Genomic DNA, 16,996 nt, shown 5'->3' on the forward strand with positions numbered 1-16,996 from the left:
CACGACCCCTCGCACGAGAGCCCCTTGGGCTTGAAGAGTGGATGATGCAATAGGTTCAGCCTACCTGTGCTAAGAAATTCCACAAGAGAAAGTGGGAGGCGGTGATGATTGAACCCGGGACACGAGGCTTTGATACCATGTAAAAAAACCTTGGAATAAAAAACTGTCTCTTTTACAATGATATACACTTTTCTTTAACAAAAAATGTTATATTTAGTATCATTTTTATTTTTTTACTACCAGTTAGGTTGTTTTCTTATAAAATAATGACATCGAACAAATCGAATAATCGATCCACAAAAAACCATAAAATCTTGAACATTGGGTTTCTGTCAGTCTGGTTGTGTCACTTTGGATTAAAATGGGTAACCCGAGAGTGCTGCTTGTTCTCTTCTTTATCGCATTCATCACAGTGGCACAATCTATTCCCTTCATTGTTTTGCACGGTACGCTTTTTTTTTCCTTCTTCCTCAACCTTTATTTCTGCTCTTCAGCACACAAAAAATTTGTCTAGATTTGTCAGAAGTGGTGGACAATGAGATAATGAGTTTAAAACTTTAAATTCCTAATTGTAGATTCGGTTGATGCCTGATTTTATAGCTAAAACTAGAAGGACAAATAGATCGTTTGGCTAGATTCTGTTTACTTACTAATGAACTACCAATAATATTTATCACATTCTGTTTTGTTTTTGTTTCCAGCCTTTTGTTTTCCTTAAATTTAATTTTTAGTCTTCTTTGGAATTTTTGCAAATACCTCTACTGGTGGTGTTGCCACCATATGTAACTAGTAAATATTAGGTAAAACCCACCAATAACGTAAGGGTTGTTACAACTTTACCAATGGTCTTGAGCTTACGCAGCTATGTTAAAAACTTGATAAGGTGAGCTTTGCCGCCCTTGTGTTGTGGTCCTCCCCTGTTCGACCGGATTAGTTGATTAATCGATGAACCAGTGGAGAAATCTCCAAAAATGTAAATGTTAGGTAAAACTGCTTAATAGGTCTGACCCTTTCGTGGATCTGCAGTAGCATACGGGAAGCTTTATATTACCAGCTTGCCCTTTAGAATACAAGGTGTTCAAAATCACAGCAATAATGTATGTTAGTGTAATATCTTTCTGTAGACACTAGAATGGAGCATAATATCTGCTACATTTCTCCATATTTTCCTGTCTTCAGAATAGCAGAATGTTGTGTGATAGTATAGTTCCTTACTGCATGAAGTGCAGACACTAGATAGGAAATAGGAAGTCTATGTCTCCTACTAAGCTATGTCTCAGAAATGGTGGGCAATAGCATACTGCTTTTCTTTAATTTGTCGAAAAACACCATATGTTAATTGCTCAATCTTTTTAGGTTTGATCATTTTGTTATCATACTGAAATGGGCATTTTGTTCACTACGTGAACAAGAAATGGATTCAGGAAATTCTGCTGTTGAATGGTCATTATTATTAGTTGTCACTTCTTGCGACCCCTTTGAAACAATCTGCCTCATACTCACTAATTTGATCATTTTGTTATCATACTGAAATGGGCATTTAGTTACTGATTTCCAATGGATTTGTGTAACCTTTTCTCCACTGTCGTAAAAATGTTGCTTCTAGAGTTCATATGGATTAGGATATTTCAATTTATGATGTTAGAATGCTTGTTGCTTAGGCTTCTGCATATTTTACTGCTTTTGAAATTCAGAGAAAAAGATGTCAGGGTTTATCCTTTTGAAAATAAGTTCTAACAAAAGATTAATGATTTATGTCAACGAATTAAAAGTGGGAGAGAGTATGGATGTGAAGTTTTCTTATGGGGAAGGGGGTTACATGGGTGGGCCGAAAATATCTTGAAATGAAGTAATTAAGGAAATGCACCTAGGAAAGAGTAATTAAGAAATGGTGTTTTTTGTAGGGGTGTTCGCGGTCTGGATCGATTTTGAAGCAATAATTATCTGATCCAATCCCTTCGGTTTGATCATGTAATCATCCATTCAGTTTGGATTTTTTTTTTAAATGCAATCCAATCCAATCAATTTTATTCAGTTTGGATTGAATCGGTTTTTGATTTTTCGAAATACCTAAAATTTTAGCATACAATTCACTAGCTATATCAAAATAAAGCCATACAAAATTACAAACCACTAGAAAATTCAAGTTTTCAAATTAAAACAAGTCTTGAAATTCATGAAGAGTTAAAATAGATTAATAGACAACAAGATTCGAAGATAAAAAATAAAACAAGATAGTTTGCTATCAATAACATCTAATATTCAAAGTCATCATTTTTCAAAAATAATAAATACATAATACATTGGATCGGTTTGGATTGGATCTGTTTTCACCAATCAAACCGAAAACTAATTCGATTATTGGTTTTTCGGTTCGGTTACTGCGGTTTGAATTGATTTGGATCGGTTGATGAACACCCCTAGTTTTTTGTATAAGCAAAGAGAGAAGTATTTATTGTCGTAAGAGGTACAAAAAAATAAATTATCTTCGTCAATGTAACATAGGCTGAAGATCTGAGATTGGTGTCAATGTTTCTTTATTGTACAGTTGAATGCATGTTTTAGCTAGAACGAGTCTATATACACAAAATTATTGGATACTTAGCCATAATATACTGATTTTGTGTTTGAACTTTGTGTCAGGTATTTATAATAAATGCAAGAGTCGAGGAATCCAAAACTTCGTTAAGCTTTTAAGTGACTGGTCTGGTTCTCAAGGATATTGCTTGTATGCTATTGCTAAATTTCTTGAAATTTATTATACTCATTTGAGCATAATTTACTGTATGGTCGTAAATCCTTATCCTATAGCGTAATCCAAGGGCCAAGTAATCTTGGTTCCAATCTGCTATAGGTGGAGGCAGTTGTGCAAAATCTTTTGCAGTATGCCTGAAAGACATTGAGATAGAGTGTTTGTTGCATATGTTACCCCTTTTTGTTCTTTCATAGCCTGAGAAATAGATATTTTACTTGGAGATTTCTTTTACCCAAAATAAAAATTAAAATTTGGGATGTAATAAATCCTTAATTATTATATGTGCTTGATCCATCTGTAGAGAAATTGGAAATGGATCATGGGATTCTTGGACCAAGCCCCTATTAAAACAGGTGACTATTGAAGCAAGTGCGTCCATTTTTCAGATGTGTGGTGTTTGATAATTTAGTAACCATTTATTACTCTATATCCTTGCAGACAGCTATTGCCTGTGAGAAGGTGGTGAAGATGTTTGGTAGTTTTTTTGTCCCGGTAGTTTATTCCTAATTTCTTTTTGCTTCAAGTGTTTGTTTCTATCTATAGGTGAAGAAGATGAGTGATCTAAGTCAGGGTTACAACATTGTTGGACTTTCTCAGGTGACTAAGTGCCTGTTTGGATCCTTTCTTTTTTAAGCTAGAAGCTACTTATAAGCAAAAGTTAAGCCAAACAGGTTTTGAGAAAAGCTCTTATAATGAAAAGCTCTTTTTTTTATAATGAAGAAAAAAGTGAAAAGCCAAAAAAGCTCCTGGGAGGAGCTTTATTTAAGCTCTTATCGGATTTTCTTGAATTGTGTGCTTTTTTTTGAAATGAAGAGCTATAGAGATAGAGAGAGAGTTTTCTTGAAATATGTGCTTTTAAGTCAAAAAATTTATGTAATCACCAAACAGCTTTTAGCTTTTTTTTTAGCTTTAGCTTATAAGTAGATTCTAGCTTAAAAAAGAGAAGATCCAAACAGGCTCTAAATTCCATGCAATAGTTTTTTTTAGACTTTTTTTTTTTCGCATTCAATACTATGACTGTGTTGATCTTCGATGTTTCTGTAACCGATCCAATTTTGTTTGAGAACTTTGTAAAGAAAGACATCTTGTAAGATGCCATATTGCATATGGTTTTTTGCTCATATATGTATGGGGAACATTCAAAGCTTGCAAGAATGTAACATTTACAGATTAAATGCACAGATCTATGTATATATTTATGTTTCTATATGTAGACCTTTCAGATTATGTGTTTTTGTTTTGTATAAATAATTAACAGTTGAAATAAATGGTAGCTATGTAAACGAAGATGAGCTGCAAAATCCTGTTGTAATATAATAGGCATGGGTATTAAATCTGGACTGGCCTTCTGATTACTGCTAACTAGTGACACAGACCTTTGATCAGGCCAGTTCACCCTATTGGGTCATAGTTACAATTAAACTGGCAAAATATGGAAGCTCTTTTCCATCTCATTCAACCTTCATGTTCTAATATTTCCAGGGCATTTTTTTTTTGTCAAGAAATAAAATGAAAGCGATAGGAACCTGGAATTAGATTAGAAATAATGGAAGATCAAGTTCCATGCAAGCCCAAGTAGCCCGCTGATGGGACTGAAATCACATAGAAAATGCAGGAAAGGAAAGAAATAACAAGGGGAGTTCTGCAGTCACACAGAATATCCCATCCCTTCCTAAACCTCTCTACCTCGCTCAATTCTTGCCTAACTCTCTGTCTTCCTTCCCCCCTCCCCCCCCCCCTCCCCCTCTTTTATCCTTATTCCTAACCAATTCCCTCCTTTTTCAACATTCCTTGCCACACAGGCAAGGCAAGGTTGTTAGAGCCCTTTACAGTCCCAATTCCCCTTCTGCCCCGCTCTCACATTGACCTCAAAGTAGTACTCGTGTATAAGGCCTATTAGAATATATGAAAAATTTCTCATAATTATCTTGATTGCATTTCCTCCTGTACGATTTTCTTCTGTTTGTTTTAATATTGTCTTGCTGAACTTTCAGTTTTTGACTTACTTCATTGGTCTTATATTAACAACGTATTAGTTCTTTTGGTTCTCAGGGAAGCTTGATTGGTAGAGGGATTATTGAATTTTGTGATGGAGGACCTCCCGTAAGAGTTAACGTTATGATCAATGATATTGCACTTTTGTTACTTATAAAGGAAAAAGAAATCCTGATATTGCATTTAAATGTTTGATTCTGAGTACTCTGTTTCCTTGGACATGTTCTTAAAGTTCTTTTAGCTCTTACTATTTATTCTACTTGTAACAATATTTTAATGTATTGTATTATACTTTTATTCTTTGTATGTGATGCAGGTTAAGAATTTTATATCAGTGGGAGGTCCACATGCTGGTACCGCTTCTATTCCTCTCTGTGGAGTATGTGCTTATTTTACTACTGCGCTTAGAAAGTCTCTGTTATTCCTCTAGATACTAATTATCTTTTGCTAATGTTAAGATGGGTAAACTTTGTATATGAACTTGATCCACTTGATGTTGGCTTTCTATATAGAAGTGCAGATACTAACTAAACATTCTTTGGGCAAAATGCTTTACTAAAAAGTGTAATAAATATAGTTTCCTCATCAGATAAATAAATAGCAATTGCCAAATTATTTTATTTTTTGTAGACATTGCAATGAATCAGGAAATTGCTAGTTTGGACCTGCTCTCGATGATTACGCATTCAGCCCCACAGAGAATGAGAGGATATACTTGTTTTGAAGGTCTTTTGGAAGGATCAAATCAAATCATGATTACTGAACAATAAAAAGACAAGAGTGAAGTTTGAGTCTGTGCATGAGTCTGGATCCTCTAGATTTTTGTTGAACTGCATTTCTTCGAATCTGCAGTTGCTTATGTTATTGCCCACTTGCACCATATAGACCTTTACTTTGTTTTCCCCCTAAGCCAGGGGAACCAAACCCTTTGAAGCTAGTTTCTCATAGTCTGCCAACTCTCTAGGCCTCATTTTTTCTGTCCAAAGTTGTCCCACCTTGGTTCCTAATCCACTGGAACACCAAAGTCCATCCACACATCTCACAGCCTTACTTTAATTAGGCTGCAAAGGATCTCCCATCTGGATTCATGATAGAAAACTGGAAAACAGAGTGTTGTTTATTGAAAACACTACTGGAATATCTTCCCTTATACTGATATTAAGGTAATATCCTTATCAGAGGGGAGATTTGTAACTGATGAAAAACACTCACAAAAACAGAAAAGAAAATAAAGGCACTGCAGACACTTCTCCTCTCACTCAATACTTGCTTACCCTTCTCCTGTCCCTGCTCCTCTCAACTCATTCCTTCATTCCAGCCAATTCTTTCCTTTCCATGTGTGAAGGTTGTTACATTGCAAATCCCCGTGATGATTATCTCTCACATTTCCCTCCCTGCTATGTGAACTCCTGATTACTTGTCCCTCCCTTTCTTCGTAACATATACCTATGTGATAAGTGGGCATCTAACAATTCAATTCCTTTAATAAATCATTCAATCTACTCAACAAGATCCAACTCTCCCAAAAACTATTATGAACATAAATACAAGAGCAATACCCGAAGGCAGTCAGTTGAATTAGTTAAGGCTGTTATTAGGAGCTTGAATTAGTTAGTTAGTAAAGGTTAGTTAGTAGGAGGCTTGTCACAATAGTCCACTTGCATGTATATAAGGGGATATACCCCTCTTTGAGGAGCAGCTTTTTGACAAATATTGAGTTAGGGTGAGAGTGCTCAGTTGAAGGGGAATGCCCCTTGGTAAGAGAAGTGTCTCTTGAGTGTACATTCCATTTTCTTGTGAAGAAACAGATTTTTCCTCCCATTTCCATTCTTTTCTTTCATTCTTCATTTCTGTAATATCAATTCTTTTTTCTAAACAACCAGTGCTGGAAAAAAAACTTAAGTTGTTGGGTGAAGGTACCTGAATGATTTTATTATATCTCTAACATGCCCTCTCATACAGGAACCTTTTGGGATTTGAAGTGTAGATAATGCATAAGTCTAATTTGCCTTGTGCTGAAATTTAACTTTTTATTAGAAGAATGGCAATGGGTGGCGGCAAAAATTGAACTAGACCACTTGATCATAGAAGCTCTTATTTGATGTCACGAACCAACTCTCCCAAAAATTTAAGTTGTAAGGAACATGAATAGTTTTATAATATCTCTAAGTGATAAACATGATCATTTTATTATAGTATGCCAATAAATAATAAGCATACGCCCTAGCCATTGGTTGTTACAACACTCTCATTATCAAAATTATTTTATTTACTACATTTGGCAGACCATGAGATCTTGATCCTAAACGTTGAACATGTCATATTTTTGGATCGAGTATAAACATTCAAATAATTAAGCTGCTAATTTATCTGTAACTTTGTTATAGAGCATTGTCTTAGTATGGTCTAACATGAGTTGTTTTTCCAGTCTGAGTTGATATGCACACTTGTTGATGATATACTCAAATTTGTGATCTACAGCAGCCTTGTCCAGGTTTTGACTTTGACTTTCCACTCTTTTTATTGTTTTGAGATAATGACTATGGTCATTTACAAAATGTATGTCGGATTATACCTATTTAAGTCTTACTTTCATTTTGAAAATATTTTCCTTCTGAAATCCATTCCTAAAACAGATAGCTTAGTTTTCTTATTTCTTTGCCCAATGCGCTGGTGCAGGAACATCTGACTCTCAGTGGATATGTTAAAATACCAATAGTGAGTATGATCTTGGTTTTTTTCTCGTATACTTCTGTTTTGGATGATATTTTCATCAAGATTGCTTTTTCAATATTCAAACAATTTCAGCCATGCATGTAGGGAGATTTTGGAGATGCAATTCTCTATACTGGATCACAATGCAGTCTTGACCTGCCTTTGTCAATTGCATTCACTTTACCGAAGTATTGTTAGATATAAGTTGCCTTTTGCTTGTCTAATCGCATGTGACACATTAATAAACTATTTTGGTTGCAGCATGTTAGAGAATAATATAAACTGTAAAGAACTTTGGGATACACCACCCCAAAAGCTAGCTCAAAGGGTGAGAGTGCCCAAGGCCTTATAAAGGCCACATTAGGTTCTCATACAACCAATATTAGACTATATATCTTAACACGCCCCCTCACACAAGAGCCCATTGGGCTTAAAGAGTGGACAATGCAACAGGCCCAGCCTATCTGTGCTAAGAAATTCCACAAGAGAAAATGGGAGGCGGCGAGATTTTGAACCCGGGATACGAGGCTCTGATACCATGTAAAGAACATTGGGATACACCACCCCAAAAGCTAGCTCAAAGGGTGGGAGGTGCCCAAGGCCTTATAAAGGCCACATTAGGTTCTTATACAACCAATGTGGGACTATATATCTCAACATAAACCATTAAAACGGCCCTCATCAAACATCTTAAGGTTTTGGGTTGAATTGGTTCTTTACATAGCAAATTCATCAAATATACCTACGGGCTTTCAAATTAGATGAAAGGAAACATAACCTGTTCTTGTATCTTTTTCAGGATATTGCTGGCTACATAAAGGGGTGTAGGTTCCTTCCTAAGCTTAATAATGAAATTATTAATAAGAGGAATTCTACCTACAAGCAACGATTTGCTAGCTTACAGAATTTGGTACTTATCATGGTGCGTTAGAACTATCTAATCTTTCTCTGATCTCTCTTGTTAATTTGGATTTGTCCAATTTACAACTATTGTATCAATCTGGTTGATCCATCTTGCTCTGTCTCGTCTGCAATGAAACCAGTTTGAGCAAGATAAAATTTTAATACCAAAAGAAACATCCTGGTTTGGTTATTATCCAGCTGGGGCCTTCCATCCTGTTTTGCCAGTACAACAGGTAATTTAAGAATTCCATATCTGTAGTTTATTCTTGCAAGATGATATGTGTGGCTTGTATTTATTGTTTTTCAATTGGTTCATCGGAACCTAACTAGTCCGGTTCAAGCACTATCAAATCCATGTAAAGAGAGGCTCTCCCGATACCATTTTCTCCATTCTTAGGGTTCAAACTAGAGCTCTCTGGTTAAGAAAAACAAATTCATTTCCACTTGAACCAGTATTGTTGGTAAACTAAAGTTCTTTTGCCTTAGCTAGTAGTACGTATTTTACCTGAAGGCCTTTTATGCCAATTATTGTGCATGATGCTTAGAAGCAGTAATAGGATGATCACATGAGTAATTTCTTACCAAGTGATTGAATTACATTATCATCCATCTATTTGTCATGGTATATATTGAGGCAGTTAATTATTTTTCAATTTTAGTGCATTCCACCAAGCCGATTTTATCGTTTCACATATATTTGTTATATCATTTTTCATATTCAGGTATTTGATATCAATAGCATGTTTTATTTCATGCAGACTAAGCTATACACTGAAGACTGGATTGGCTTAAAAACTCTAGATGAAGCTGGGAAAGTTAAATTCGTTAACGTGTCAGGGGATCATGCTGATATCTCTTGTAGTGAAATGAAAACTTATATAGTGCCATACTTGAAGGACCAGACATCAAGAGTTACAAGGCCTAAAATACAAGAACCTTCTTCTGATTGTTGAAACTGTTGGGCTCAATGAAGTGAGAATAGCTATTAACCAGTGGAATACTGTTCTATTCTTGGTGTATGTTTGGGTGTATTTGGCCAAACGGGCTTTTGGTTGCTCAAACAGGCTTTTGCCTAATTTTTTATTGTTCGGTTTGATGTTTGTAATTGGTATCAGTTTCCAAACTTGATTGTTGCCTTAAAAAGCCCCGATTGGTCTTAAGTGAATTTTTTCTTGCTTTGGCATTCAACATTATTATCCACTCCAATATATTAAATTACAATATATTCTAACTTAATCTTGAGTTTACCTGTTATTTTTAACTTTTTCCTTTTTAGAAATTTTAATTCAATTTTTTTATAGGTTTATACTTTGATATAATTTAAATTTTTTAGATTCTATCCGAATTAATTCTATATACCTCATTTATAATTTAAAAATTTATTTCACTTAAATATTTTTTTTTCATTTAGTTTTTACTTAAATTTAAAAATACTTGTGCAATATATGAGATACTAATTTTCAAACAAATTACTTAATTACAAACATGCTTTCGAGCAACTCTAGTTCTTTTAAATTTAGGCTGTGTTTAGAATCAATTAAAATTGGAAATGATTTGACTTAATTTAATATCAATTTACTTTGATTAGATCTAGATATCAAATTTTATGTTTGGAATTGATTAACTAAAAATGGATTTGAGTGTAGTAATTAATTCTTTTCTTGGTACGAGAGGTAAAACAAAAAAAGTTATATTTAATATCAAAATTAAATTTTAACAAATTTGATTGGATTCCTAAATCTACATCATTGAAATTCCTGGGCTTTGAAAAATAAATATTTATTTATGTTTTTAACACTTCAAACATAAGATTTGATTTATCAATCAAATCAAATCTCATTTCATATTGCGCTAATTGTATAGGGATTAAGCTCATATGACAATACGGATTGTGGAAAAGAATAATTGAATGAATATTGATAGAGATTCACAGTGTAAAGAAACTTTTTGGTTTTTATGTTCAGAAGGTTTATTATGGAAGCAATTTACTCTTTGCAAAATTTGGAGAGGTACCGAAGAAAATAAAAAGATCTATAGAAGGTTATCATTCACTTGGAAAAAGTTTATGATAAGGAGTTTGTATTTCCTAATCTATGAACGATGATGGAGTCACAGAGACTATAGGATTACACTCATTATCATTGACTCTAAGGTGTTATCTTTTTACTTTAATTTTAAACGAACTTATTTAACAAATGCAAGAGCCCGTGCCTTAATGCATGTTTTTTCTAATGATATAATCCCATTAAAAAAAGTTGAGAGAAAGGGATAAATGATAAATTAGAATAGTGGAGAAAAGTTTGGAAACATATAATTTCGAATTAAGTAGAAGAAAAAAGCAGTATATGAAATGCAAGTTTAACAAGAAACATTACCAATGGCTTGAAGATGTAAATTAGTACTCATAACATACCATAAATCACACAGCTTAAGTATCTTGAGACTATTATACAAAGTGACCCAGAACTATATGTAAATCTTAAGATTCAAGTAATGGAGAAATGCTTTTAAGTGTTACTTGTGATCATAATTTATCCTTAAAACTAAAGGGAATATTTTACTAAAAAAACTGTTAGACCAGCTAGATGGTAAGAGTAAGCTAAGTATTGTAGGGCGAGAATATAGCAGTTAATTCGAGTGGTTATTGAATAAATCAAAGTAGTTGATACCACTCATTTATCCAACAGTAAGTAACACTAATATGACATTATAATTTTAAGAGAGAAATAAGGAGAATAATAAAATTGAAGTCTGTTATTGATTTACTTGTATCTAATGACTTGCATTATTAAAAAAATTAGAACAATTAAATATAAGTAAATAATTAAAAATATAATTTATACGTATGTAAAATCATCCTTACCCAATAAAATTTGTACAAAAACATGGGGGAAAAAAGTTGCACTTCCCTCTTTTGTGCAGTATATATAACAAATGTAACTCCGGATATTTTAACTGGCAAAAAAAAAAAAAAGATATGAATCTTTTAGAATTCGTGGCCTTTAAAAAAAAAATGCTAAGCGACAATTACTAATGAAAAAAAAAATCAAATAGAAGGTTGCTATTTATATTTCATTATATAAATATTTAATGATATAAACTTTTAATTTATTAATGAGTAAACACCCTTTTTAGTCCCTGGCAATATCTACGAAGTCCTTTTCAGTCCCTGACAACAAAAAAGGACCAAATTGGTCCCTGAAAATACAAGAAAAGGGCCACTCTACATATTTGGGAGTTGACATAAGGATTAACATGACCCTTTTTTTGTAATTTCAGGGACCAATTTGGTCCTTTTTTATTTCCAGGGACTAAAAAGGACTTCGTAGATATTGACAGGGACTAAAAATGGTGTTTACTCTTTATTAATTTATTCATCTAGAAAACACTAAAATGAAAAGATATATATTATCACTGACTGATGACGACTTTGTTTTCGATTTTGTTCCTCCACAAGTTAAAATATTAAAAGGTCATATTTAAATGCTTTTTTAAAATTAACAACAAATTTTTGAATTGTATAATTAATTATTCTAATATTTCTTAATAAGAAATATTTTTTCCTTTTTTCTTTTTATTTTTTGTACTAGAAATCATTTTGAAACCATCCACACAAACAACGCAGTTTGACTTGGTACATAACAAAACTGTTCCCATTGCTTTCGGAGAGTTATGAAAACAAAAATCTCCATCAAATAACATTAAAGTTCTTCCACCTACATGTGATTTTGGAATAGTTTCTTTCATTTAGGTAAGAAATTGATGTTATGTTTCTTCAAACTTTATTCTCATTTTATACATGTGTAACGCTAATGAACAATACAAATTGAAGCTCACAATCATATATACCAAGTTCTTTGAATATTGATTTTGTTGACCTACAGTTACAATGGATCCCTTCAAAGGACAAGGAGGCATTCAGATGCTACTAACTGCTGAACAAGAAGCCCAACACATTGTTTCTAATGCAAGAAACTGTAAGATCCAATAGCTCTTTTTATCATTTTATTGTTATATATAAAGTTAGGGCTTTGATTTTCTCATGTTACATGAGAATTGTTTTCTCATGTTGCATGAGAATTGTTTTCTCGTGTTGTGATTCAACTAGTGATGGGTCTTATACTTATTAAAAAAATAAAAAAAATTACAGGCAAATCGAAGAATCACAATATGAGAAAATACTTTTCATAGAAGTGTTTTTCCCATAAAGTTATCATCATTTACAAATGTGAAATGAATCAATGATGTGTTCAAATTCTCAGTGAGAACCCAAAGGTTGAAGCAGGCAAAAGATGAGGCTGAGAAGGAGGCAGCACAATACAGATCTCACATGGAAGATGAATATCAAAAGTCAATTTCAGAGGTATAAAAACGATATATTTATGGTATGATAGTTCAAAATTTAAATATTACACATTTTTCATTTGATTAATAATATTACTTTGTTTTGCTATTGGGTTGAGTTTCCTTAGACCACTGGGAGCTCTGGATCTAATGTAAAAAGGCTTGACCAGGAGACAGAGGTTAAGATTAAAAATTTAAAGAAATCAGGTTCAAAGGTTTCAACAGAAGTTGTTGACATGCTACTCAAGTATGTTACAAATATTAAAACATAATGGCCAAAGGTTAGTAAGTTAATTCCTCTTTTTCCCTTTTTCTTTTTAGTTTCCTATCCGGTTCATTGTTTATTCGACTAGTCTTTTAACCTGTATTTGGAATGTTTCTTCCAAAATTATTTTTTTCGTTTAGAACTAGAGACCTGTAGCTAAGATAAACAAGTTATTTACCACTTAATGTAGCAATTATTGGTTGCTAATTTGTTTTTATAAATATTTTATTTCAGAGAGCTTATTGAGTGGTTGTACATTTATCTTGCTCCTCAGTTATCTCTTTCATTTTATCTGCTTAACCAATAATTTTGTAATTGTTATCAAAAAAAAAAAAAAAAAATTTGTACTTAGCAATAAATGAAATTTGTCTCCTTTTCTTCACTTTTATATAGGTTGGGGAGTTTTGGTCAATAAATTAAAGAAAATATTGTTTCTAAGTATATGGCAGGAAATTCCCTAGTCCCCCTCTCTTTCCTCTTTCTTCCTCTCTCCTCTCCTTTCTCTCTATGAGGGACCAATGGTTCTGGACCACTACATATCTGCTCCAGGAAGAGAGTAAATCAAAGAGAGAAACTCATAAAGAGAGAAACTAATTAAATTATGGACCCACTTTATTTTTACTCTTTGTGGTAAAAAAAAAAAAAATTTACCACAGATGCAGAAATAATATTCCCTAAATAAAATCTGAAAACTATAGTTTAGGAAGTTGAAGAATAGGAAAAAACTTCAACCCTTTTTCTTTTGTTGTCTAAGAATAGACACCAATTCTAAAAAGGGTTGTAAGATGGAAAATGCACAACCATTTCACGTGGAAACGTAGAGAAACATTAGTTATCGACATGGAAAAAATCACATATACTCGAGTCTTTCTGAATATAAAAGTGATGAAACTAAAATTTTCATTCTTCTTCTAAAGTAATTTCCATCAATCTTAGAATGCTTATAATGTTGAAGTCAGGTTCTGTTTACAATACAAACCATCATATCATTTTATGTGATTGGTTAGAAGTATATGATCATTATGTAATAAAATTAGTTGTTCTTTGAATATCTCTATACCCAAAAAAGTATAAGACTAATAATCTCTTCTGGTATAGAAAGATACATATATAGGCCCTAAGGCTTGAACTTTCCTTCTTCGTTTTCGCGCAACTCTTGAAGTGGCAAACATTTTGTAAGTTCAAAACAAGTGTATACACAATATAATTTGTGAATATAAATTTCGTACACTTCTAGATCTTTTGATGATTATATTATATAATAAAAGTCTAGATAAAACTACCATGAAATACAAAGAAACAGTCATAAACAATGGCATGATGATCACCTATAACATTATTTACGGATGACATATCTTTCAAATTAGTCTTTGTTGATTATAATGTTTAATAATATATATTTTTGTGTTTGTGTGTTTTCTTATGATTCAGTGATTGCTGAAAACGCTGAAAGAAGGAGCCATCACCTACAATAAAACAGGCAAAGCTAGGAAGATGCTTCTAAAGATTGGGTTGCCATTGCATAAAGACTTCGCTACAAAACTCTTGCCTTAAACAACTATCACTTGTTGCAAAGTGAACAATATCAATTTTTCTCTCTCTCATATTTAATATAATTATATGCTTAGTAATATTTTTATATTATTAAGAATGCTTTAGGAAATATGTTTTTTTTTTCTCTTTGCTTGCTGTGAAATAACTCTAACCAAGAGGCAATCATCTGGCTCGGAGGCTTTGCATTTGTTGTATTACAAGGCATGAGACACATTCTACTCATTTTTTTCTGACAGCGTGACAAAATTCCGAAGAAATGTTCAGAAAAAGAAAAGTATTAACCAACCAGAAATAAAAATTAAATTGTAAATAAGTGTTGGAGAATAATATAAATTATTAAAAACGTCTTCATCCAACACATTAACGTTTTGGGTTGAAGTGATTCTTGACATGGTATCAAAACTTCAATGACCACAAGGTCACGAATTCGATCATCACTACTCTCCACTTGTGAAATTAAATAAGCATTAAGTAAACCAAATTTTTTTGAGCATATGCAATATTTACGCTTCAAGCCCAAAGTCCTCTTGCGTGAGAGAGTATGTTAGATAATAATATAAACCATTAAAAAAAAACGTTATCCAACTTGGATTGAAGTATTCTTAAGAATAAGGTAGGTTCAATTTGTTAGGTTCGATTGCTCGTTATATGTAATGTTAGATGAATACGAGTATCCTTCATCAAAGTTAATTACTTGTTGAAATAGTAATAAAAAAATTGATTAGCGAACTAGGATTCAGAGTAGTGATAGCTTTTGATAAATAAATAAAAAATAATGAAAAATAATTAAATAAATTAGAGTTCACGATATTCTTAAATAGACAGTTAAAAGAAAAATTATTTCTACAAAAAGAAAAAGAAAAATAAGTACCTTTTGTCATATCTCTACGAAAACTCAATAAAAATTATTTCGATCACGGGAAATACATCAATGCACATTTGTCATATATATATATATTATGAATAAATACCTATATAACCAATAAATTTAGAAGGAACTCATCATAAATTTGTGGTTTTAATTAATACTTTTCTATAAAGAATTAAATGATTGAATCAGTTCGACAATTGATTAATCACACGCTTGCGACTGCGAGAGGTCTGTGTAAAATTTGGTCCATATATATAACTATCTTTTCAAAGAGCAACCCTATTCTGACTATTTTTTAAGGTCACTCTGGTTGAATGCTTATTAATTCTATCGTTTATGGAGGGAAAGAAAAACAATCACAGAATCATGACAATGTTAAGATCTTTCAAGAGTATTGCATAAAGTACTAACAGTAGCAATCTTTGTAGGTAAAAGTTTGAATTTTTTTTATTTTTTATTTTTTGAAAATATTCCAATCAGTTCATCGCTTCGTGACTAGTCCGATTCGAGACAAGTCCCGGGATTAAGGCTTTAAACCCTCTCAAAAATGATACTGGAGAGGATCGAACACATGCTCTCACCCTTATTTGCTCAGTTTCATGACGCTAACTGAACTATCATCATTTGATAAAAAATTTGAATATTCATTCTTTACATAGAAGCTAAACATAATAAATTTGAGTAAATTTCACCATACAACATTAAAGCTTGTTAAATAACAGTAAATCCTAAACTTACACACAAAAATTACACCTAATTCTTTTTGTAATCTTTTCATAACTATTGATTTAACACAGTTAAGTATTTTTTTAATATAAAAGAATCACTTTTTATTAATTCTTAAATACTTCTATATATATTACGATAAAATATTTTAAAGATATATAACGTTATAATTTTCTTCTTTTAAGTTGGTTTTTGACATAAAATTATATATATATATATATATAACTTAAAACTTCTTTTTTTTGGAGGTTATAACTTAAAACTTCTTATAAATAAGATTTAATTTTACATGTATTTGCTTGGCAAAAAAAAAATAGCTAACATAATTTAGTTGTTTTCTTTCTGCTTTATTTGTTGAGTCATATATGTCGGCATTTTAAAAAATATATATATATTTATTTTTCTTTATTTGAAATTTAAAAAAATCATAATTTTTTTAGCATTATAAACCAAATGTTAGGAAATTATAATTTTCTAATAATTATTGTAGGTCACATATTATATTAATAATTATATTGTGCTATTTATATATATTGGGTAAATTAAAGTGATCAGTTAAATATTCCCAAATAGATTCCTAAGTGAGTATGGGCTGAATGAGTGGATACCAGTGTTGGGCCAACTAGGTATAATGGGAGCTTATTGGCCCAACAATAAAGATAAAAACACTATAAAGGGTTATGGTCCCCAATACGTCAAAAAAACAACCCTAGTTTCTCTTCCCTATCAAGAGAGAGACGGCACACTAAGGAATAAGGTTTTAGGGTGATTTGACTGAGGAAGACTACAAACCCCAAGAGACAAGATCAAAGTTATTCCGCTGCAATGGAAACAAGTATTCCTCCACCTTTATGTTGTTCTTATTTTT

At 32.2% G+C, this 16,996-nt stretch overlaps 2 protein-coding genes across 4 annotated transcripts; both read left to right on the forward strand.

Moving 5' to 3' along the window:
• The first annotated feature begins 312 nt into the window (after positions 1-312).
• LOC133317970 (uncharacterized) lies at positions 313-9,566 on the forward strand. Of its 3 annotated transcripts, XM_061519882.1 has the most exons (12): positions 313-446; positions 2,644-2,728; positions 3,057-3,108; positions 3,194-3,214; positions 3,299-3,352; positions 4,808-4,858; positions 5,067-5,129; positions 7,179-7,244; positions 7,430-7,468; positions 8,265-8,387; positions 8,509-8,601; positions 9,127-9,566. In XM_061519882.1, the coding sequence occupies exons 1-12, from the start codon at positions 362-364 to the stop codon at positions 9,319-9,321; spliced, it is 927 nt and encodes a 308-aa protein (XP_061375866.1). In that variant the 5' UTR covers positions 313-361; the 3' UTR covers positions 9,322-9,566. The 3 variants fall into 3 exon arrangements, with proteins under 3 accessions (XP_061375866.1, XP_061375868.1, XP_061375867.1); XM_061519884.1 differs by lacking the exon at positions 3,299-3,352 and having other exon boundaries at positions 3,194-3,247; XM_061519883.1 differs by lacking the exon at positions 3,194-3,214.
• A 2,530-nt stretch (positions 9,567-12,096) lies between these two features.
• Positions 12,097-12,984, forward strand: LOC133318013 (V-type proton ATPase subunit G 1-like). The gene is made up of 4 exons (XM_061519940.1): positions 12,097-12,119; positions 12,253-12,345; positions 12,631-12,731; positions 12,841-12,984. Exons 2-4 carry the CDS (start codon positions 12,258-12,260, stop codon positions 12,982-12,984), a joined length of 333 nt encoding a protein of 110 aa, XP_061375924.1. The 5' UTR covers positions 12,097-12,119; positions 12,253-12,257.
• The last annotated feature ends 4,012 nt before the right edge of the window (positions 12,985-16,996 follow it).

The sequence above is a fragment of the Gastrolobium bilobum genome, unplaced genomic scaffold, assembly GCF_033153095.1.
Source record: "Gastrolobium bilobum isolate Gb01-03AN ecotype WA unplaced genomic scaffold, APGP_CSIRO_Gbil_v1 utg26319, whole genome shotgun sequence".
Classification (NCBI taxonomy): domain Eukaryota; kingdom Viridiplantae; phylum Streptophyta; class Magnoliopsida; order Fabales; family Fabaceae; genus Gastrolobium; species Gastrolobium bilobum.

Coding starts and splice junctions, on each gene's coding strand:
- LOC133318013 (XM_061519940.1), top strand. CDS start 12,258: ATGGATCCCTTCAAAGGACAAGGAGGCATTCAGATGCTACTAACTGCT. Junction 12,346..12,630: donor TGTTTCTAATGCAAGAAACT/GTAAGATCCAAT, acceptor TCAAATTCTCAG/TGAGAACCCAAAGGTTGAAG. Junction 12,732..12,840: donor ATCAAAAGTCAATTTCAGAG/GTATAAAAACGA, acceptor GAGTTTCCTTAG/ACCACTGGGAGCTCTGGATC.
- LOC133317970 (XM_061519882.1), top strand. CDS start 362: ATGGGTAACCCGAGAGTGCTGCTTGTTCTCTTCTTTATCGCATTCATC. Junction 5,130..7,178: donor CTTCTATTCCTCTCTGTGGA/GTATGTGCTTAT, acceptor TTGTTTTTCCAG/TCTGAGTTGATATGCACACT. Junction 7,245..7,429: donor TCTACAGCAGCCTTGTCCAG/GTTTTGACTTTG, acceptor GCGCTGGTGCAG/GAACATCTGACTCTCAGTGG.